The following is a 24,154-nucleotide window of genomic DNA, read 5'->3' as shown; positions in this document are numbered from 1 at the left end:
ACTCTAAGAAGTCAGTGGTCGGAAAATTCATCAGTCCCACTAGGAATTGCTGTAAAATACAATCAATCTATGTGACTACTTACAAAGGCATAGGGGTCTTCTTAACTTCATTTTCACTCAAAAACAAAAAGATAAATATTCCAATGTGTTTATCAATTTCATTCACACAGAACTCAATGGTATTTTTGCCTGTGTACCCACAGTCCTCGTTTCTACCTCTTTTATAATATTTAGCACATTGTAGAGGCCCTGTATTACGTGTATGTATCTGCCTCTCTCACTATTACTCAAGCTTTAAGGCAAGAAGAATAAATTCTTCCCTCATTTTTATATCCCTCACATCCCCTAATTCCCAAGTAGGGATTCAAAAAGCTTATTCAGCTTAAATGTTACCTGTTCACCAGCCTCTATAGAGCCAGCTGGATTTGGCCAAACCAAACCCAACTACCACAAATGACAACAACAAAGGTTACTCACCAAGCAGTGGACAACACAGACGTTTTTGGGATTCTGTAGTAGCCAATTATACATATTCCGACACACAGCAAAAAGGTTGTGCAGACTGGGGGCCTGCCTAATGGGCCAACTGCATTCTGAGACCTAAGGGAACAGAGCAAAAGGAAATGAATTCCCCAAGTGACTCCTCTCCATACACAGCTATCACACTAAACAACTTCTGGAATATGATACCACATTCTCTTTTAATATAGCCAGGAAGAGGTGTGAACAGGGTTCAAACAGAAAGAAGAGTTGTTTAATATAGCAATTTCTTAGTTAAAAGATTCCATTCCAGTAAAGGTATAAAAACAAATTTTGAGGTATATTTTAAATTAAAAATAGACCATTTAAACTACATATTTGGATTTTTTTTTAATCCTGTAGGGTTACAATGCATTTAACTTCTATTAAGAATACAATGTTTTGACCTGCCTATTGGATACTTAATTATAGTATTATCTTATAAATCCTGCACTATCCCTAATTTTATTCCAGCTCTCATGAGAACATGAAAAGAGCTGCAGAGTGAGCCAAACTACACTTGCTCAGAGCTCTTATTTCTTTCTGTCTTACTGAAGAAATCCACAACACCATGGGGCAACCTTCAGTATTTTCACTCATCTAACACACGTGTTCATTTAACCCATTACAGAGCATCGGCAATGTTCCTGGAATTCTGTTTGGCTCTGAGCAGTATCACAATCGTACAAGACCGGTATTAACATGATGTCCATTCTGCAGATGAGAAAACAGACTCTCAGAGTCTGTCTTGTCTAGAGTCATGCTGCCAGTCAGGACCAGGAGAGCAACCCAGGTCCTCTGAGTATAAATCATTGCGGGACAAGACTATACTGGTAGAGATTATCATTTGCCTCAAAATACTAGGTATGAGTCCCAAATGATTAGATATTTACTAATTTAGATAACAAAAAATGAGAAGTTTAGACTTGAACAAACTCTGTGACCTCTTTTAACCTTTTTTTTTTTTTTCAAAAATGTGGTGAGTGGCACCTACCTACCTGCCTAATAGGGTGTGGTTAGTACATGAGGATGTATTTCAAGGGCTCAGCCCAGTACCTGACATGCACAAAGTGATTAAGGAATATTAGCTATTATCATCAGTATCAAATCCGGTAACTGCCAGTACAAAGCCCTGAGTTCAGATAAAGCCAGCTATGTTTGAATAAAATGAATAAAATCCCATATGGCAAAAAAGCACACTGAAGGGCCAGATCATTCAAGGTCCTGTTAGCAGCTGGGAGAATATTTAAGAAGGAGTGACTCTCATCTGTATTTTCCAAAGACCTCTTAAGCCAGTGCAGAGAATGGATGCGGATGACATGAGAGCAGCCGGGGGGAGCAGTCAGGAGGCTGCTGAGGAGCCCAAGTCAGGAATGATGGCGGCTTAGGCTGGTTGCTAATGTAGGGAATTCTGAAAAAAGACTAGATTTTATATGGATGGTGTCATCAGAAAGTACTCTGCAACACTACTGGCCTAAACAACAACAACAACAACAACAACAACAACGAATATCTCAAATCCCTAATGTTTAACAGTGGGCAAAGGGAGGCAGGAGCAATCTATTGGTTCACCCTTTTCTGGTAACCAGATAATCGCTAGTCAAGTTTCTCTCTCTGGGGATGCCAAGAAGGCCCATTTTTTTGGTTAATTTGTACCTTTTTCTACAAGATGATTGTAGGGTAATGGCAGGGGTGCTTCCAGGTACTCACTTACCTATACCTTTGGCAATGACAGGTATGGTTTATTAAACAAAGTAGTTGAAATGCTTGACACAACTACTAAACAATCTAGGGTGACCCACTACTGGGCCTCTGCCAGTTTAAACTCCAGAACAGCTTGCCCCTTCTACCCAACATGAATTAAGACTGTTTCTGGCCCATTCTTTACCACCAAATGGATTCCCTGCTGCTGTGTTCTCAAGGAACAGAAATGATATATTGGTTCAAAAAAAAAAAAAAAAAAGAAGAGTTGGTAAGATAAATTCTGCCATCAGGGAAATAACAAAATGTACACTTGTACAAGCTGCTTCTTGTCTGCAATGCTTTTCTTCCCTTAGTAAATTCATATTCATCCTTTAAAACCCAAGTTCAAGTGCTCTTTTGTTACTGACAGTTTCTCTAACACCCAGAGGCAGAAATCAGTTACCTTACTTCTTCATACCCATGCCCTTGTCCATTTTCATCTATTACAGCTTTTATCAGTAGAGCACCATGGTTAAACCCACAGGCCGGGTTTTCACCTTTGCTTTACCACTTATGATGTGATTAACTGTAGTCAAGTTTCTGATCTCTTGGAGCCCCAATCTCTTGTGTGTAAAGTGAAAATGGACATTACAAGAGTAATGAGAATTAAGTGGAGCAACATAAGCACAGTAAATGCCAGCATATTGTCAAACTGTATTCAAATTAATTGTTTACCTCTGTCGCCCCCTCTAGACACTAGGCCTCACCAGAAGAGACACCATAACTTACTCATTTTGTAACCACAGAGTTGTTGTGTTAGTTGAATGTAAGATGCTCAGTATTTGCTGAGTGAACGAATGATTGAAAGAACAAAGGAATGAACCCCATTTGGCAATCGCTTCTCATACTAAGATTTGTCTACAGGTACAATATCTCAAGGAAGGGGCAGATGAATCAAATTAGCTGTTGTTGTAAGTTGGAATTATGGAAAAGTATGGAACAATTGCTTTTCCAGACAGTATTTTTAAACCTTTTAGAAACTGTATGTCAACCATACAAACACTAAATGTCAATATCTGTAATGAGTCTCAGCTAAAAGTTGGCTAAATTGTTCTCAGCACAAAAGGCTAAAAGCTCCAGAATCATTAAATCAATCAAGTAAATAATATTAATTTAAAGTACTCCATAATTACATATTTACTTGATCTATAATTATACACCATTAAGCAAACATACAATTAGAATTTTTTAAAAGCATGTACTCTGTCTAAAAGGGAAAAAAACACTAAAGCATAAACAAAACCAAAAAAAATTTTTAAGGAATTCAATCACTGTAAGCTATTTTTGTGTCTCCCTGGGGTTCACAGGTTCAGGCAATAAGCAGCACAATCCTTGGGCATGTGACACTTCATGATGCCATCTCCAGTCTCTCTAAACACCTCCCAGAGCTGCCAAGCATCAGAAAATGCCATATGGATTACAGGCTGCCATGATACCACCCAGTTGGGAAAGAAGCCAAAACAGCACCACAGCCGGATGCCATTTGATTTTTCTCTCTCCATTGCCACAAGCATGGGCTCATCAATGGCAGAAGCATCCCACCTGCCAAACACAAGAGCAAAAGGTACTACAGAGAATCAGACTCAAGAGCCATACCACATTTTAAGAATCTACACCATTTTTGGAAAACAGGGGGATTTTAGTCAATCATTTACTGTGGCATTTTAGTATTACTAACATCAATCATAACTACCACTTACCGAATGCTTACTATAGGGTAGACACTGCTATCAAGTTTATTCGTTATGGCAAAACTACAGAAAAGAATTTCTAAGTATTTGCAAGGTAGGTATTCGTATTGTCATCCTCATTTCATACAGGAGAAAATGTATCTCGGGTGAAGTGAAGAGATTTAACCAGGAAGAGGAACAGCTGAGATGTGAACCTAGGGTAATTTTTAAAGCTTAAAATTGTCATCTCAATAAAAATTACTGATAAGACTCATGTACTTTGTATTATATCACACTGTCTGATGGTGATTATTAACTGCAATTCCACCTCACATTTGTGGGTGGTTATGGCTTCCAGTGATGGCCATATTTTCAGTTTCTTTAAAACTGAAGCATGGTGGGGGCGCCTGGGTGGCACAGTCGGTTAAGCGTCCGACTTCAACCAGGTCACGATCTCACGGTCCATGAGTTCGAGCCCCGCGTCAGGCTCTGGGCTGATGGCTCAGAGCCTGGAGCCTGTTTCCGATTCTGTGTCTCCCTCTCTCTCTGCCCCTCCCCCGTTCATGCTCTGTATCTCTCTGTCCCAAAAATAAATAAACGTTGAAAAAAAAAATTAAAAAAAAAAAACTGAAGCATGGTGGCAGAGGGAGAGATGAAGTATAACCTGTAAAGTCACCTCTCACCAACCAGCAAACCACAGCAGAAACAACTGGGAGCTCTGGTGACCTCTGGTGAGCTCTGGAAGGAAAAGGAAAGCAAACAAACAAAAGATGGACCTTTAAGTAAGTTCAAATTGATAGCATATTTCCCAAAAATCAATTTGTTCTCAAAAGGGAAGAAATCCTGCAAGATTATGTAGTTTAGAAACAATCAAAATGAAGGAAAACTCTAAAGAAATCAGCTGGGTTTATTTTTTTATGCTATTAACAGGGCTCCTTCAGCATACTTTTCTTCCTGGTTGAGAGGAGGAGGAAGGACACTCCAAGTGGTGCTGGAGTGCGATCAGAACGTAAGAACTTTAGGACCAGGCAACATGCAGTGGCCATTCACCTGGTTTTCTACTTCTTACCAACAGCAATACCAAGAAACGTGTAAAGCAGTGGTTCCTGATATTCTGAGCAGAGCTCAAAACCTGTGCAGAAAGTGAACCAGTTTACATGCACCTACAGAGTGGATGGGTACAGTGTTTATTTGGGAGATGATGGAAAAGGTTTGGGTATAGACAGTGGTGATGGTTACACAACATTGTGAATGTATTCAATGTCATTGAACTGTACTCTTATAGGCTGTCAAAATGGTTGAGTTTGTGTCACGTATAGTTCACCATCAAAAAAAAAGTGGGGTGCTAGAAGAAATGGTTAAACTCTCCGAAGCCCATCCATGGATCTAAATACACAGGTGGACCCATATTTCTTTAACTCAGATCAAGAATACCTGTTTTAGATAATGCATCTCATTGGTCTCCAGGACTTTACTGTCAACATTGGTAATTTTTATTTCCTCAAGGTGGAAACTGGCTAAGAAGACTAAAAAAACAAACAAACAAACAAAAAACTAATGTTCAATACCTCTTGTGCAGTTCTGAATAGGCACTCTAGCACATTGCTTTGAAAGCAGGGCAATCTGGCATATATTGAGTTGGGGTCTCTGCTAAAAATGGAGACTAAATATGAATCCTATTCTAACATTCCGTTACACATGCAAATCCTAAGAAAGCTGCTATTTGATTATTTCATCCAATTCCTGTCAAACCATGTGGCTTCTAAGCATAAAAGCTAATCAAAATATAGAATGACTCCCCTCAGCAAAGTGAAATCTTCATGGAAACAGCCTGTCTCTGCCACCACCACCGTATTCCAAAACACATATCACACAATAAAATGTAAAGTGATTTAGTTCAGGGTTCAAGACACAGGGATATAGACAGAGCTGGACTCCTGTGAGTCTACAAATAAAACCAGTCTCATGTTTGGTCTTTTCCAACACTGGTATTTATGGAAGAGTCTGCCACCTACATTAATTTTTAAATTTTTTAAAGAAGATTTAAGTAATCTCTACATCCAACGTGGCCCTTGAACTTACAACCCTGAGATCAAGAGGTGTATCCTCTACTGATTGAGCCAGCCAGGCACCCCATGCCATCTACATTTATTAAAATAAGATTTGGAAAACTTCCAAACTCTTTCTATGAAGCCAGCATTATCTTGATTCCAAAGCCAGACAGAGACCCCACTAAAAAGGAGAACTATAGACCAATTTCCCTGATGAACATGGATGCAAAAATCCTCAACAAGATATAAGCCAACCGGCTCCAACAATACATTGAAAACATTATTCACCACGACCAAGTGGGATTTATACCTGGGATGCAGGGCTGGCTCAGTATCCGCAAAACAATTAATGTGATTCATCACATCAATAAAAGAAAGGACAAGAACCATATGATCCTCTCAATAGATGCAGAGAAAGCATTTGACAAAATACAGCATGCTTTCTTGATAAAAACTCTCAAGAAAGTAGGGATAGAAGGAGCATACCTCAAGATCATAAAAGCCATATATGAACGACCCAACACTAATATCATCCTCAATGGGGAAAAACTGAGAGCTTTCCCCCTAAGGTCAGGAACAAGACAGGGATGTCCATTCTTGCCACTGTTATTCAATATAGTATTGGAAGTGTTAGCCTCTGCAATCAGACAACACAAAGAAATAAAAGGCATCCATATTGGCCAGGAGGAGGTCAGACTTTCACCCTTGGCAGATGACATGATACTCTATATGGAAAACCCAAAAGATTCCACCAAAAAACTGCTAGAACTGATTCATGAATTCAGCAAAGTTGGAGGATATAAAATCAACGCACAGAAATTGGTTGCATTCCTATACACCAACAATGAAGCAACAGAAAGAGAAATCAAGGAATTGATCCCATTTATGGTTGCACAAAAAACCATAAAATACCTAGGAATAAATCTAGCCAAAGAGGTGAAAAATCTATACACTGAAAACTATAGAAAGTTTATGAAAGAAATTGAAGAAGACACAAAAAAATGGAAAAAGATTCCATGCTCCTGGATAGGAAGAACAAATATTGTTAAAATGTCAATACTACCCAAAGCAATCTACATATTCAATGCAATCCCTATCAAAATAACACCAGCATTCTTCACAGAGCTAGAACAAACAATCCTAAAATTTGTATGGAACCAGAAAAGACCTCGAATAGCCAAAGCAATCTTGGAAAAGAAAACCTAAGCAGGAAGCATCACAATCCCAGATTTCAAGCTATACTACACAGCTGTAATCATCAAGACAGTATGGTACTGGCACAAAAACAGACACTCAGATCAATGGAACAGAATAGAGAACCCAGAAATGGACCCACGAATGTATGGCCAACTAATCTTTGACAAAGCAGGAAAGAATATCCAATGGAATAAAGACAGTCTCTTCAGCAAGTGATGCTGGGAAAGCTGGACAGCGACATGCAGAACAATGAACCTGGACCACTTTCTTACACCATACACAAAAACAAACTCGAAACAGATGAAAGACCTCAATGTAAGACAGGAAGCCATCAAAATCCTTGAGGAGAAAGCAGACAAAAACCTCTGATCTTGGCCGCAGCAACTTCTTACTCAACACATCTCTGGAGGCAAGGGAACAAAAGCAAAAATGAACTATGGGGACCTCATCAAAATAAAAATGTGAAGGAAATAATCAGCAAAACTAAAAGGCAACCGACAGAATGGGAGAAGATATTTGCAAATGACATATCAGATAAAGGGTTAGTATCCAAAATCTATAGAGCTTATCACACTCAACACCCAAAAAACAAATAATCCAGTGAAGAAATGGGCAAAAGACATGAATAGACACTTCTCCAAAGAAGACAGCCAGATGGCCAACCGACACATGAAAAAATGCTCAACATCACTCATCATCAGGGAAATACAAATCCAAACCACGAGATACCACCTCATACCTGTCAGAATGGCTAACATTAAGAACTCAGGCAACAACAGATGTTGGCAAGGATGTGGAGAAAGAGGATCTCTTTTGCATTGTCGGTGGGAATGCAAGCTGGTGCAGCCACTCTAGAAAACAGTATGGAGGTTCCTCAAAAAACTAAAAAGAACTACCCTACGACCCAGCAATCACACTACTAGGCATTTACCCAAGGGATACAGGTGTGCTGTTTCGAAGGGACACATGCACCCCCATGTTTATAGCAGCACTATCAACAATAGCCAAAGTATGGAAAGAGCCCAAATGTCCATCGATGGACGAATGGATAAAGAAGATGTGATATATATACACAATGGAGTATTACTCGGCAATCAAAAAGAATGAAATCTTGCCATTTGCAACTACATGGATGGAACTGGAGGGTATTATTGTAAGTGAAATTAGTCAGAGAAAGACAAAAATCATATGACTTCACTCATATGAGGACTTTAAGACACAAAACAGATGAACATAAGGGAAGGGAAACAAAAAGAATATAAAAACAGGGAGGGGGACAAAACAGAAGAGACTCATAAATATAGAGAACAAACTGAGGGTTACTGGAGGGGGTGTGGGAGGGGGGATGGGCTAAATGGGTAAGGGGCACTAAGGAATCTACTCCCGAAATAATTGTTGCACTATATGCTAACTAATTTGGAGGTAAATTTAAAAATAAAATAAAAAATAAAATAAAATAAGATTTGATTTATGTTGGTTAAGGGTCCAACTCTTGGTTTTGGCTCAGGTCATGATCTCATAGTTTGTAGGATCGAGCCCCACGTTGGGCTCCGTGCTGACACTGTGGAGCCTGCTTGGGACATTGGGACATCTCTCTCTCTCTCTCTCTGACACTCCACTACTCACACTTTCTCTCTCTCAAAATAAATACACATTTAAAAAAATATTTTAAAAATAAAATAAGATTCAATTGCAGACCTAGAACTCCATTATTCTGGAAGGAGGAAGAAATGGTTCTAGCCCTCATGCACTGGAAGATGAGAACCTAATGCAATAATGAGATGCAAATCAATTCACAGCATTAGTGCTGGGGAGAGAAAGGACTGTGGCCTGGAAAAGAGATGCAGCCAAATCCAAAACAGAGCTCAGATGAAAATACTAAGGTTTGGGGGCTGTCTTCCTGAGATACAACTGAGGGCTGAGAGAACCAGTTAGGTTGGAGGGTCCAGTTGCATTCTGCCAAGTTCTAGGACTATCTGAGAGAGGCTAAAGAGGTAGTGCAAGCCTGTGTTTCTGAGAAAAGAATTGGAAAAGACTTGTGGTATACTGAAACCCTCCCCTTAGCAAAGTTAGGCTGTTAGGATGGGTGAGGGGTGTCGCATGGGGGCCTCTTAGGAAAAGGGAGCAGCTCATGCAAAGAGACAGCATGTGTCTTCCCTGGTTGGAGTATAGAGCTTTTCAGGCCATGGAGAACAGTGGAAAAGAAGCTGGAGAGGCAGGGCTAAGACAAGATCATGAAGAGCTATGTAAGACACATTCTGTGGTTTTCACAGAGAGGAAATAACCCTATTCCTTTCACTTACACTCATAAGTAAGCAAGACTTATTCATGCCTTAAGGTCCAGCTCTCACTGCTGTCTCCTTTCCCCAAACTCTCTTAGTATGGATTGTATTATTTGCTTTTGTCTTTAGCATGTCTTGGCTTCTTTTTCAGCTAGGCTTAAGTGTCTTGAGAACCGAAACCAAATATTTATTTTATATCTATATGTTTAACAATTCTTGGCACATTCATTCTTCTGAGAAACCTGTATTAGCCATGCCAAGCATGCTCCTAGGTAGCAAATAAAATAAACATCCCTCCTGCTCTTCTAGAGCAAATGAGGGCAGCCCAGGACAAATGTTCAATATGTAAGTCCTGGTCTTTTGGTAAGACTGTTAAGACTGGTCACAAAATATGCAGTTGCACTAATGGATGCCTTGCTTTAAATATCTTTATAGAGATTGCTTTTACAAATACCACACAAAGGGCCACCTGGGTGGTTCAGTCGGTTAAGCATCCGACTTCAGCTCAGGTCATGATTTCACGGCTCATGGGTTTGAGCCCTGCATCAGGCACTGTGCCAGCAGTGCTGAGCCTGCTTGGGATTCTCTCTCTCTCTCTCTCTCTCTCTCTCTCTCTCTCTCTCTCTCGTTCTCTTTTCCTACCCCTCCCCAACTTGAACTTTTTCTCTCAAAAATAAATAAACTTAAAAAGAAAAAACAGGGGTGCCTGGGTGGCTCAGTCGGTTAAGTGGCCGACTTCGGCTCAGGTCATGATCTCGCGGTCTGTGAGTTCGAGCCCCGCATCGGGCTCTGTGCTGACAGCTCAGAGCCTGGAGCCTATTTCGGGTTCTGTGTCTCCCTCTCTCTGACCCTACCCCGTTCATGCTCTGTCTCTCTCTGTCTCAAAAATAAATAAACGTTAAAAAAAATTAAAAAAAAAAAACAAATACTACACAAAGAGACATCTTCATGTATATGAATGTTTCTACAATGATAATTATATCTTTATTTACTTTCAGAGGGAAATTTTTCCAGATTATCACAGATCTTCCATGATTTAATAAAATTTCTATGGAATATTGTGAAGGGTGTTCCACAGTTCTTCAGTTATGAAAATGATGACATTGACTCTCAAACAATAGAAATCAATCCAAAAGATTTGCATCTGAGTTAGAAATGGAATATCTACCCACATTCTGTTTGATGTTAATTCACTTGCTCTGAATCAGGTAATAGATGGGATAAGAGTGGGAAAGGCAGTTAATTATAGGGAATTTAAAAGAGCTGCATTTAAAATCTCCATTATAGAGCGGCAATTTAGACCAAACTGCTTCAGAATGGTTTTATCAGTGCTTCTCGAGAGTGGTCCCCAGGGCAGCAGTTGGAGCGGCGCCCAGGAAGTTGTTAGCAGGTGCAGATTCCCATCACTCTCCTATGCTGCTAAAGCAGAAACTCTGGGCCTGGGTGTCTGCCCGACCCTCCAGGTGGTTTGTTGCTCACTAACATTTGAGAACCACCAGGTTTCCTCTTGCCTATTCTGGGAACCTTCACGGAAAAGAGAGTCCTTAGCAAAACTGTCCCTTATGTCATTGAACATTAGGGCAGGTGAGGCTTTAGAGAACATATAGACCAACCTTCCTGTGTTTTTTACAGATCTGGAAGCTGAAACCCAAAGATTATCAATGGCAACTAAAATTGGAGCAAAATGTGTTCTAGCATCAAAGCTGAGATACACAGGATGGACAGGCAGCTATAATTTTGCTTACTTAAAATGAATTTTCACTTTTCAAGGGTCCATTGTGTGGAAAACCCTTTATATTTAGGAATAGACCCAGATGTAGTTGCAAAACCAATCACATCTAAGGCTAAATCAAAATATTTGAAAATGTTCTGGAAAGAGAAAAAGCCTTAATTCAGTGAATAAATCGAGAATTCCCTGACCAGAAAGATCAGACTTCACATCAGATTCAAACCTAAGCCAACACTCATGGCTTCTCAACCAGTCAGAAACTAGGAATATTTCCCTGCCTTATTCAAAAAGTTCCTTAAGAGGATAAGACAGCTTTCCCAAGTAATAGTGTCGGCCCAGAGCAATGGTTAAGAACACAAACAAGCCTTGGACCACCTGCTAGTGGTAATGGTCTTGGGCAAGTCACCTTAGTTCTCTGTGCCCCAGGTCTCCATCCACCTCAGAGGACAGTGTAAAAGCTCCAAATATTAGTAGCTGTATTACCAAACCCACAGTGTGGACTGTTTGTGTGCTATTTTCTACTTATGAAAAAAGCACCTTTACTGAATGTCAGAGAGCTATTTCCATTATACTGGGTGGTGTCTATATTGGTCTAGCGACACTGATGAATCATGGCACCTAAGTAGCAATAAGGGAAGGTTAAGGGCATAATTAGTGTTACAGTAGAAGGGTCACCAATTGTCCTCCATAGCAGCTCCATCTCCAACTGAGCCTCAGAGCAATGTGCCCTAACAACTAAGCAAACAGCCACAAGTGATTTGAGACCCCAAATTATATGGTATCTCATTGACAGATAAACTTTTCCTGCAAATGTCCTCACCCAAGGAAAATCTTCAAAATATTTTGTAGCAGCCTAATAAATACTTCGTGGCTAGAAGTGTCCAGAGTGTATAGTTTATCAGCTTTGTGTGTCTGAGGACAAATGCTTTGAGGATATCTCTTAAAGGGAAAAATACCCTGTTACATCTTCAACCATGGCATCCCAGTGCTAAAACCCCTTACCCTGCTGTGAAACTTGGCAGTTCGATAAGACTTGGGTGACAGATTGTACACCGTGTAGTGGTCAAGATGTCTGGAATCCAAAAAGCTTCGGATGTCATCCACCTGATTCCTGAATCCTATGTCAACGTTGTCCAGAGGAAAGGACATCACTAGGAGGGATCACAGAGAGAGAATATCGGTTAAATGGGTATGCTGTTGCAATGAGCAGCAACTGAAAGCTGAGCTGTTAATAAACATGAGAAACTTACCAATAATTCTGGAGGTAACATAAGTAAAGTCTAAATCTCCCTTCGTGTAGCTAAAAGCAAGACAGGAAAGGGTGCTCATTAGAGTGATCCAAATATGCCAGGATATCCCCCTCTCGATCACTTGCCCATCATGACTTGGACACTTCATCCAGTAGGCGTTTTTACTTAGCTCAAGGCCTTCTCTCTAACAAAGGATAATTGTTGAGAGAAGCAACCCATACCCTCAGGAGTGTAAATCTATCACTCCAACTGATGTACCCCAATACCCTTTGTAGGTGACACTTCCTGAACAGAATCAAGCTCAGAATAGAAACAGTGCTTATTCATTAACACTGATTATTCCAGCCTCTTTGCCTGCTTGAACATCTCCTGTAAGTGTGAACAGTGAGAGGGTAGGTAAGGAAGTGATGGAGAAACAACAAGGGATATCTTTTCTCTGTCCACCAGGCCCTGGTTGGCAATTGCTGGTAAGGGATAAATTTTGCCTTTGAACAAAGATTAAAATCTTGATTAATCTTTTGGGCTTGACATTTGAATTTATGATTCAAAACTGCACATTACAACCTAAAGTGATCTTAGAATTTTCTAATACCTAAGAATAAAATAGAATTCATATGGCCTGCTTGTAAGAATTTTCATACAGCAGAAGGGTAGAAAATGTCTTCCACTAAACAAGATTCAAAGAGCTACTAAGATACAAAAAATAAATGTTTCCATTATAATCCAATGAGTATTTTTCAGATTGCATGTGCATTATTATCTCATTTAACTTCTCATTTAATTCTCAAACCAACCAAAGATATGAATCCTACCAGAGTATAAAAGTCAAGCTCAGAGAGGTTAATTAAATTGCCTAGATCACATGGTTAACAAGGGCAGATAATGCATTAGAACCCAGGATGCTGGATTCAAAAGACAGGGATGGCAACCAGTATATTTTAATATAAAAATGCACTGAGTCCTCCTGGCCTGTGCTTGTAGCTTCCGAAGGCCTCAACTTTATGGCTTCAATGACATTGCTTGGTTGATCAGATTCCATGCAATTATATCACACAATTGACAGTCCTTGAGCCAGAAAATCAGTTGGCTGGTAACCAGGTAACCAGATCCTTTGGAGGCACGGAGGTCCATTAACTTAACTGGGAAGAATGCACATACCTGGTAACAGATTGTATAACTCTGGAAGATGTGTCTTTGAGGGTGTCTTTCAAGTTGTCCTTTAAGTTACTGAAGAGCCTCCCTGCACCTCCTTTCACCATGTCGAAGAGACCTCCCCCATAGCTGGGCTCCATGTCTGGGGATGAGGCACCTGCCAATGAAAAACAGAAATGGAGCTGATACACAGACTACATGATCTCTCTTCATTACCATAACATACGCAGACCAGGAAAGATATTCCTGTAAGTTATGCTCGCTCTCAGAACTTACTGACTCTGGGTTACTGCAGTGCTGCTGGGCCTGGGAGACCAAGGGAAGCGCTTTGCTAAGTCTCACATTTTTTAACATGAATATTAGAAAAAATGTAATTGTCCATGTGGCCTTCATTATACTTCTCTGAGACAATGCCCACATCAGAGGAAGAGCAGCTTAGCTTAGAAGTGTGTGCAGGGGCCTCCTCTGCCCTGCGAGGGAGTTGAATGTGTTAGAAGATTCATCTCATGCCTCTCCCGCTAAGTCATTCTTCATGTCCATCATGGAAAATAACCTCTCAGGGGCCTTTTAACAGTTTTTAGGATGCATGGTGATCATCAGTATTATTTATCAAGTATTTCAGTTTTTCATTCCTTACAGCTTCACAAAATTGTACCTTCTGGTCCCTTGTGGTTAGCTCAACCTTGGCACCATTGACATTTAGAGCCAAATACCTCTTTGCTATGGGGGTGGGGATGCCCAGTACATTGTAGAGTATTTAGCAGCATCCCTGGCTCCTAGTCACTAGATAGCACCAGTAGCACCCCACTGCCACCAGCTGGGACAACCCAAATTGTCTCCAGACATTGGCACATATCCCCTGGAAGGCAAAACTACCCCTGGTTGAAAACCACCACTCTAGTCTATGATATGTCAGTGAAGGTAGGTACTGTGTGTCACTCAGGATACAGCACTTAACTGTGAGTGTGAAACTCCCCATAGTTCTCATTCCCTCTCTGTGTTTCTGTCCCTGTCTCTCTCTCTTTCTTTGCCCTAGCGACTGGCAAGGTTTGAGATCATGGCTGCTCTGTCCAGGACTCCCAGGTCCTGGAATAGGAAACTGTGTGGCAGAGCTCCCAGCTGACCTTCAATGAACATGCAGGATGAGTGATGACCAACCCTTTATTATTAGAAGCACCCCCATTCCATTTTGGGAATGTTCCTCATCATAACACAACTTAGCTTACAAAGGCTGATACAGGAAGAAAGAAGGAACCTGCATAGAGGAGGCTAATGTAAACAATGGCCAGGTAGCCTCTTCAGCCTAGCAGTCAAGAGCAGGAGTCATTCTCAGCTGGGTTCTAGCTCAGCCTTGCTACTCCTGTGTGACCTTGGGAAGGAAGTAACAGTCTTTTTTTTCTAAGTTTATTTATTTATTTGGAGAGAGAGAGCAGGGGAGGGACAGAGAGAAAGAGAGAGAGAGAGAGAGAGAGAGAGAGAGGGAAAACAGAGAATCCCCAGTAGGCTCTGCACTGCCAGGGCTTGAACTCACAAACTGTGAGATCATGACCTCAGCTGAAATCAAGGGTCAGAGGCTTAACTGACTGAGCCACCCAGACACCCTGGAAGTAACAGTCTTTATAAGCCTCTTTCTTCCTGACTCTAAAATTGGGATAAAAATAGTGCCTTCTTCATAGGGAAAGGTTAAATAAGTGCATATAAAACTATTAGCATAGAACCTAATATATTTAGGGGCCAACAGACTGCAGCTAACTATTATTATGCCACACCCCGAAATTCTTATGTTATTTTTAATCATTATTCACTTTTCAACTATATGATGACATCTCTTCTTTTTTAAAAATTGTAATATTTATTTACTTTATTTTAAACTGTAATATTTATAATGGACTTTAAAATATGTTAAGGAGGGGGGTGGTGCCTGGGTGGCTCAGTCACTTAAGCCTCTGATTCTTGATTTCAGCTCAGGTCATGATCCCAGGGTCACAGGACCAAGCCCCACTTCAGGCTCTGCACTGGGCATAGAGCCTGCTTGAGAGTCTCTCTCCTCCTCTCCCTTGCCCCTCCCCCACTTACATTCATGCTCTCTCTCTCCCTCTCAAATAAAAAATAAATAAAATATTTCAAAAAGACAGATTTCATGTTAAGTATTCATATAAAAAATACTTCACAAGGAGATTTTTGGAGATTGTGGTAATAGTATCGTAAGTATACACACATATTTTTTTTCAATATATGAAATTTATTGTCAAATTGGTTTCCATACAACACCCAGTGCTCATCCCAAAAGGTGCCCTCCTCAATACCCATCACCCACCCCCGCCTCCCTCCCACCCCCCATCAACCCTCAGTTTAGTCTCAGTTTTTAAGAGTCTCTTATGCTTTGGCTCTCTCCCACTCTAACCTCTTTTTTTTTTTTTCCTTCCCCTCCCCCATGGGTTTCTGTTAAGTTTCTCAGGATCCACATAAGAGTGAAAACATATGGTATCTGTCTTTCTCTGTATGGCTAATTTCACTTAGCATCACACTCTCCAGTTCCATCCACGTTGCTACAAAGGGCCATATTTTGTTCTTTCTCATTGCCACGTAGTACTCCATTGTGTATATAAACCACAATATCTTTATCCATTCATCAGTTGATGGACATTTAGGCTCTTTCCATAATTTGGCTATTGTTGAGAGTGCTGCTATAAACATTGGGGTACAAGTGCCCCTATGCATCAGTACTCCTGTATCCCTTGGGTAAATTCCTAGCAGTGCTATTGCTGGGTCATAGGGTAGGTCTATTTTTAATTTTCTGAGGAACCTCCACACTGTTTTCCAGAGTGGCTGCACCAATTTGCATTCCCACCAACAGTGCAAGAGGGTTCCCGTTTCTCCACATCCTCTCCAGCATCTATAGTCTCCTGATTTGTTCATTTTGGCCACTCTGACTGGCGTAAGGTGATATCTGAGTGTGGTTTTGATTTGTATTTCCCTGATAAGGAGCGACGTTGAGCATCTTTTCATGTGCCTGTTGGCCATCCGGATGTCTTCTTTAGAGAAGTGTCTATTCATGTTTTCTGCCCATTTCTTCACTGGGTTATTTGTTTTTCGGGTATACACACATATTTAAAGTCATCAAAATGTATACATTAAATGTGTGTAATTTTTATATATCAACTATACCTCAATAAAGCTAGAAAAAAATAAATTGGAAGAAAAAGGAAAGTTGGAGGAGGAATCTATAGATCAAAATATATTAAGAGACAAATCAGCCAATGGGGCATCTGGGTGGCTCAATTGGTTGGCTGAGCATCCAACTTCAGCTCAGGTCGTGATCTCACTGTCAGTGTGTTCGAGCCCCGCGTTGGGCTCTGTGCTGATAGCTCAGAGCCTGAAGCCTGTTTCAGATTCTGTGTCTCCCTCTCTCTCTGCCCCTCCCCCACTCATGCTTGCGCTCTCTCTCTCTCTCTCTCTTTCTCTGTCAAAAATAAATAAACATTAAAAAAAATTTTTTTAAAGACAGATCAGATCTTGTTTGGAACTTAATCCAAGCAAACTATAAAAAATTAATCACATTTATGGGGCGACTGGAATTTGAGCACTTCCTGAGTATTTGATATTAAAGGTTTACTGTTACTTTTTTAGGGGTAATAATACTGTAGTTATGTTCAACAACAGTCCTCACTTACCAGAATAAATACTGAAACATTTAAAAATGAAAAATTGCAATATTTAAGGTTTTTTTAATAAATAAAAGATAAAAGATTCGTGTAATGAGAACCATAATTACGAATGCTCATGTAACACTGAACTATCTGCTAGGTATTATTCTAAGCATTTTACCAATATTTATTCATTTAATCCTCAAAGCATACCTGTGAAGAAGATATTATTATTATTTTCTTTCACAGATCAGAAAACTGAGGCAGAGAGCTTAAGAAACTTGTTCAAGGGTGCACAGCTAGTGAGTAAATGGTAGGGTTTGGATTTGAGCCTTAGGCAACCCTTCCAATCACATCCCTCTTTCTTTCCCTAATACTATTCTGATTTTTATATGTATCATTCCAAATTTCTTTAAACATTTATTATATATGTAGTTATCCATAAGCAATATATTAATGTTGTTTTCCATGTTTAAAGCTGTTTATAAATGGTTTTGTGTTTGCAATTTTCTTTCTTTCCTCACTATGATTTAAAATTATTCTATGATGGTGCTACCTGTAACTTTATCTCACTTAAAGTATGATCCATTACCACACTGATGGACGGTCGGGTCATTTACTATAACAAACAATGTGGTTATGAACACATTGCCTTGATTATATACAGGAGATTCTCTCTAGGTTATATGTAGGAGTAGAATTTACTAGCAAGAAGGATATGCACATTTTTAGATTTCTAGATATTGACCAGTTATTTCCCAGAGTAGTCATATCAGTTTAAACTCTTACTAGTAGTGCTGTACAACACTTGGTTATTGTTTGACTTTATAATTTTACCAACCTGGTGAGTGTGAAGCAATATCTCATTTTGGTCTTGTTTTATGATTTTTCCCCAGTTAGCGAGTTGTGTATCTTTCACTGTGTTTATTGGCCAGGCAGCTGTTCTTTATGTTTTTTTAAGCTCATTTACTTATTTTGAGAGAGAGTGTGAGTTGGGGAGGGGCAGAAAGATAGGGAGAGAGAGAATCCCAAGCAGGCTCCACACTGCCAGCATGGAGCCCAACGCAGCGCTCAATCTCACGGACGGTGAGATCGTGACCTAAGCTGAAATCAAGAGTCAGATTTAACCGACTGAGCCACCCAGGCAGCCCCAGGTAGCTGTTCTTGAAATCATACTTCAGGTTCCCACTAAACTCTTATGTGCCATCTGAATGGCAATACATATACCTATAAATACTTGCTGACTATTGTGTACTTTCATCCTCATCACAAAAGCCATTAATGCCTAAGTCACCATTAGGCATCTGCTTGAAAATACGGCTCTATTAGAAATTGCAAAGAACAATCGATGCTGGTGAATAAACAAACAAGTGGACACATGGACAAATATGAATGATGTCTACCACTAACTGAGTTCCCCTATGTACAGGAACTCTGGACTTTTTTGTTAGCACAATTTCACATAGTGGGAAAGAGGTAGAATGTTTATTATCCCCATTTTATAGATGAAGAAATGAACTCTCAAAGAAAGGAAACAACTGTCCTAAAATCTCAGCTGACTAGTGGCAGAGCCAGGGATTCAAAGCCAGATCTGCACAATCCAGGCTACTTCTACTATCTCCCACTATTTTACAGCTCCATAGCAGCTCCGTTCTAACAGCTGTACTTGGGGTGGTCTTTACCTGCCTTACACACAACCACCCCTCCCCTGTTCCTTGCCCTCCTCCACCTCCCGCCTGTATGCCTTTCACCTGGCTCCCCTCGGCAGCAGATGTCCCCACAATAAACACTCCCATAAATCACGGCATCTGTCAGACCAACCAAACCAATCTCATTATTTAGGCAGACAGCCTGTGTTGACCCCACTGCCTCACGGCCCTAAATAAAATGCCAGCAACTGATCTGATGGACAGCCCCACAGATTAGGACTATAACTACAGATCAGAGAATGTCCTCCTGGGTTCTGTTTCTCTATGACATAGAGCATATTATTTCCCTTTAAACACATCCTCACATAAAAAATCTGTACTGTGTTTTCATTTTAAATATATTGAGGATAGAGTGGTATAAACTGTTTGTAATTCCCCCATTTCCATCGAAAGTTTCTACTCCAGCCTGAATACCCTTGTTATATACCATTGTTCTAAGAGATGACACCAAATTGGTTGTTCAGACCTCTCTTGGACTCTTTTTTTTTTCTTTCTAAATATAATTTATTGTTTTGTGCCGTAACAGAACTCCATGGTACCAACCCATTAAAAGATATAAATATCCTTGATCATTTAAAAATCAGACTCTCACCATCTCTAAGGCTGCACCCACTGTTGATTAGAACCTTAGAGCCCTGCAGAAACCAGACCCACTTGGCGGAATCTACCTGTAGCCTTTATATACCCATATTATATGTCAAATTAGGACACAAAAAAGAGAAGAAGGACGTTATCTGAATTTGCCCTAATGGTTCTTTTAGGTAGGTATTCTGGCTTTCCCTGATGAGCTACATGAGGGCCAGAAGAATAGATTCTCCAAAGGCTATGTAAGTCTCAGCTGAGAGAAAGCACAGAGGGGCTTCAAAAAAAATGACACAGTAGAGGGAAATGGTGAAATCAGAAAGTAATACACAGAAGGCAGAAGAAAAATAACGGCTGTTGCAGATCAGGGGTTGACCAACTATAGCTCATGGGTCAAATCCAGTCTGCTGCCTATTTTTGTACAGTCTGTGAAATAAGAATGGCTTTTACATTTTTATATGGTTGGAAAAAGTCAAAGGAGAAAATGTTTAATAAGGTGAATATTATTTGAAGGTCAAATCTCAGTATCGATAAGTAAAGTTTTATTACACTCATACATACAACCACACTCATTCCTTTACATACTGTCTGTGGCTGTTTTAATGCTACTATGGCAGAGTTGAGTCACTGTCACAGAGACCTCATGGTCCACAAAGTTAAAGTATTTATTATCTGGCACTTTTTAGAAAAAGTTTTCTAATCCCTGCACTAGCTGGTTGAAAATACTTGCATTCTGAGGAACCCAAACCTTGCCACCTCCAACATACTTCTAAATGCTATGACTAAATGGCAACTAGTGGGAAAACACCCTGAGTTTACTAAAGGTTCCTCAGGGATTTGTGGGTCTTAGAGGGTGGGAGGTGGCAAGGTTAGAGCTGATAGAGCATGAGAGTGCCATCCAAAGAGAAAGATCCAGGTCTGTGCCTGGAAGGCTCCAAGTAGATTCTTATTCTATGCTGTCTTGTCATTTTAAAATGTAAACCCACCAAAGACCAGCGCTAAAAAAAAACTGCACCCTGTCCCTGTGTCATTTCTAAGGATACACAAGTTTTTCCTAGGATTCCTAATTTAGGAGACAAGACACAGCATCCCACCTGCTCCCAAGTCATGGGAACTCACCACAGGTAGAATCTGAGTGGTTCTCCCTTGGAGAGTGAGTGACACAAAGCTTGTATCTCTTGGGAGAGAATCTCTGCTTCCCACTGGACTGTGAGTTAGCTATCTGTCTGTATTTATATCATGCTTCATTCCAAAAAATATTTGAGCTGGTTTAATACTTATTTGGAATAGAATATATTTTTAAGAAGACTAGCACAAGCGTTAAGGCTGGTCTTAACTGACTTTATGAAATAGGATAAGTAGGAGTGGCTACTTTTCATTAACATCTTAATGATTTGTCAGCCATAAGAAAATACTATTATGAGAAGTATTATGAACTTCTTTATTCTATGTAACTTTTTTTGTTGTTGTAAAACTTAATAATGTAAATTATAGAAAATTTAGACCTGTATTATGTGCTAGAACAGAGCTCCATGGTACCAACCTATTAAAAGATACAAATATTTGATCATCTAAAAATCAGACTCTCACCATCTCCAAGGCTGCACGCACTGTTCATTAGAACCCTGGAACATTCCCCGTGTATGCTCCTACTGCTCACATAAATATGTATCCATGGCACCCTAGGCTGCATACAACTTTGCTTAGTGACCCCCAAGAAAGGAGGCTCCCCCATAAAGTACTGCCATCAAAAGAAAAGGATGGTATGCAAAGATTTAGCATATTCACTTCATTTAGCAATATCACCAGATATTCACTGAGGTATTGTTTATAAAGGCGAGAGACTATAAATAATGCACCTCTCCCACAGTAAGAGAAGTGGGTGAGCACCTCTAACAATGCCACAAAATTAGCTATTGAAACCACTTTGTAGAAAAGTACAGAGGCTCATGACAAAGAATTAAGTAAAAAACAAGCAAGATACAAAACACACAAAGTCAAATCTCATTTTTGCAAAAGAAGATTATTTGAGTTTAGAGAAAGAATTTAGACAATTCAATGAACATAAAATAAAAATAACAAGTCAAGCTTACTGAATGCCTACTAGGTATCAGGCACTAATCGAAATTCTTTATATTCACAACCACCCTATGAAGGAGATACCATTGCTGTCCCTATGTTCCACATGAGGAAACTGAAGCAAAGACACATCAGTGACCCCCACCCCAGGTCCCAGAGATAGTAAAGCCAGAATCTGTACCCAGGCAGGCTGCTCCATAGTCTAGGCTCTTAGCTGCTACACTTTCAAAATAATTACAGCAATTGATATCTAAGTAAGAGAATGATAAGTTATGTTTTGTTGTTGTTGAACTAGAATGTCTAAATTTTCTATAATTCACATTAATAAGTTTTACAGCAAAAAACAAGCTACATAAAATAAAGACAACGGCCAAATGCTATGCTGTTAAGCTTCAGTATGTCAGTTCTCAGTGGCTGTGGAGACCTCCATCCTCTGTGTACAATTCATCAGAGTTCATGGCCACAAAACGGTTTCTCAGCCTGTAAGATGGAGGCCAACACTGTCCACAAGCCCTCGAAGAGCCCTGTGTGGAGCCTTCACTCTCCAAGTGGGATGGAAACTTGCCAGGAGTATCCTTCAGTACCTGATTTTTTTTCTAAGACCCAAGACCCTGCTTCTTCAGGGTAGTAACTGTCTCAGCTCTGGTGAGAACACTCAAGCTAATCCAATACATCAGGACAGGAAAGAGATGGCAAAGGACCCTTGGCAAAATTGAAGTTCTTGGGCTATCAGCCTTTCTCATTAGGTCCTCTGAGCCTCCACAAAGACAATCCTGTAGAGCATCACCTTCTCAATTCTGGAACACCTTTGTCATCCAGGTCTAGTCATGTTGAGTTGTCATAGCGTTCAGCCCATTTGAGGGGTGACTGATAACCTGAATTTTGACATGATGATCTATCTGTTCGTGTTCATGCTCCTTTTCACCAAGGGGACATGATTTTCTGTACTTATTTGTTATAATGCCACAAATGTCCTTTCCTACCTTCTACAAAGTTGGGACCTTGCAGAGATGCACTATTAGCTCCTATCCTAGGAAAACACTATTCCTTCTCCAGGACACTCAGCAAGAAGCAGAGAACCAGTGTCATCATCACAGAAGGCTTCATCCTTCCTTGTTTATAGCAGACTTTTCAGCTCTTGGCTTCCTGCAATTAGAGAAATGGATCACATAGGGGATAATAACTAGATCTACCATGAAAAAGCCCACTGCCCTGGCTTCCAGAATCAAAGGCTGCTTACACCTTATTCCTCTTACACCCTAGTTCAGGACAGCTTAGAAAAAAGCCTGACACTGGGGAGACAGGTCTTGACTGAACACTTCACTTTTCTACCTAAAAACTCTGTGGCCTTAAGCATGATATTGTACTCCTCTCAGACCTCTTCTCCCTCTGTAAATGGGAACAAATTGAGAACAAAAACTTTCCTACATGTCTCATGGCATCAAAAGGATCAAGTGAGACCATGCATGTCAACATGATTTTTTTAAGTTTATTTATTTAAGTAATCTCTACACCCAACATGGGGCTCGAACTCATGACCCTAAGATCAAGAGGAACATTATCTACTGACTGAGCCAGCCAGGCACCCCCAATGTGATTTTTAAATAGTGAGATTTTCTAAAACAACCAGGAATTTTTATTTTAATTCTTAGAAATTCAGCTCTCATGTAAATGAGTCATTGGATTGCCTGCCACAAAATACACAAGAATCCAATTAAATATAGCAATTTCACAGAAAAATAAATAACTTCAAGCAAAAACAAACAAAAAAACAATATTCCTTGTGCCAACAAGAGGCTAGGAATGGAACAAAGCCACCACAGTCAAATATGGTCTTTAAGCAGCTAGACCTGGTTTGGATTCAACTTCTGCTACAGCTGGCTGTGTAGCCTGCAGAAGTTAAGCAACTAATAAAAGTCTTGGTTTCCTTATCTGTAAACGGAAAGCATTAAGAGAATATCACATAGGATTGTGGTGAGGACCATACAAGAAAGTTCTATAAGCCCTTAGCATACTGCCTGCTGTGTTGTATGCCCTTAGTAAATGATAGCTACCAGGCGGCTCTGGGGAATGGAAAGAATTAAGCGGTGAAAAAGGCTGTCTCCAGCAAAATTTCACAGGCTCAGCAAAAAAAGATCATGCCGTTCAGTGTCAGGGTTGATAAAGCCAGACTGGACAACAAGGACAGAACCTCTTTCCAGAGCTTCAGCTACAGCACATGTAAACTCCTCACTCGCAGTAGTTCGGTATCCTGAAAGTTTAACAGAGGTGAACTTCTTCGTAGTTCTGGGGTTTCCTCGTCTCATCTTGAAGTGATCTGGTGGCTGGTATGGGAAACTATTATGTGCTATGCGAATATCCAGGTTCACACAGATTCAGTGGTACTGGTTTTTGAAATACTGAAATACTTCCACACTATTTGGCACACAGTATGAACTATTAAAACTGTAAGTCACTTAGAAAACTACAAGTCACTGTACGGCAGCCATCCTAGACATGGACAGATCTGGCAGCTGCTTTAATGAATGGGGGCAGAGGCCTGGG

General features: G+C 40.2%; 1 protein-coding gene across 4 annotated transcripts in view; it reads right to left on the bottom strand.

Annotated features, from left to right (window-relative positions):
- The window catches only part of DNAJC6 (DnaJ heat shock protein family (Hsp40) member C6), a 148,783-nt gene that overhangs the window by 33,970 nt on the left and 90,659 nt on the right, over positions 1-24,154 (bottom strand). For 3 of the 4 annotated variants that reach the window (XM_027058973.2, XM_027058974.2, XM_027058972.2), the window contains exons 2-5: positions 13,600-13,750; positions 12,442-12,491; positions 12,194-12,342; positions 478-600 (exon numbers count right to left, since the gene is read on the bottom strand). In XM_027058973.2, coding sequence (XP_026914774.1) covers positions 478-600; positions 12,194-12,342; positions 12,442-12,491; positions 13,600-13,750 — 473 coding nt within the window. Of the gene's footprint in view, positions 1-477; positions 601-12,193; positions 12,343-12,441; positions 12,492-13,599; positions 13,751-22,593; positions 22,757-24,154 lie in introns of all 4 variants that reach the window. The other variant, XM_015078347.3, reaches the window with a different exon arrangement.

Source organism: Acinonyx jubatus, chromosome C1 (assembly GCF_027475565.1).
Source record: "Acinonyx jubatus isolate Ajub_Pintada_27869175 chromosome C1, VMU_Ajub_asm_v1.0, whole genome shotgun sequence".
In the NCBI taxonomy this organism is placed as follows: Eukaryota; Metazoa; Chordata; class Mammalia; order Carnivora; family Felidae; genus Acinonyx; species Acinonyx jubatus.
The sequence above is the reverse complement of the archived record's forward strand: the minus strand, read 5'-3'. Positions and strand labels throughout refer to the sequence as shown.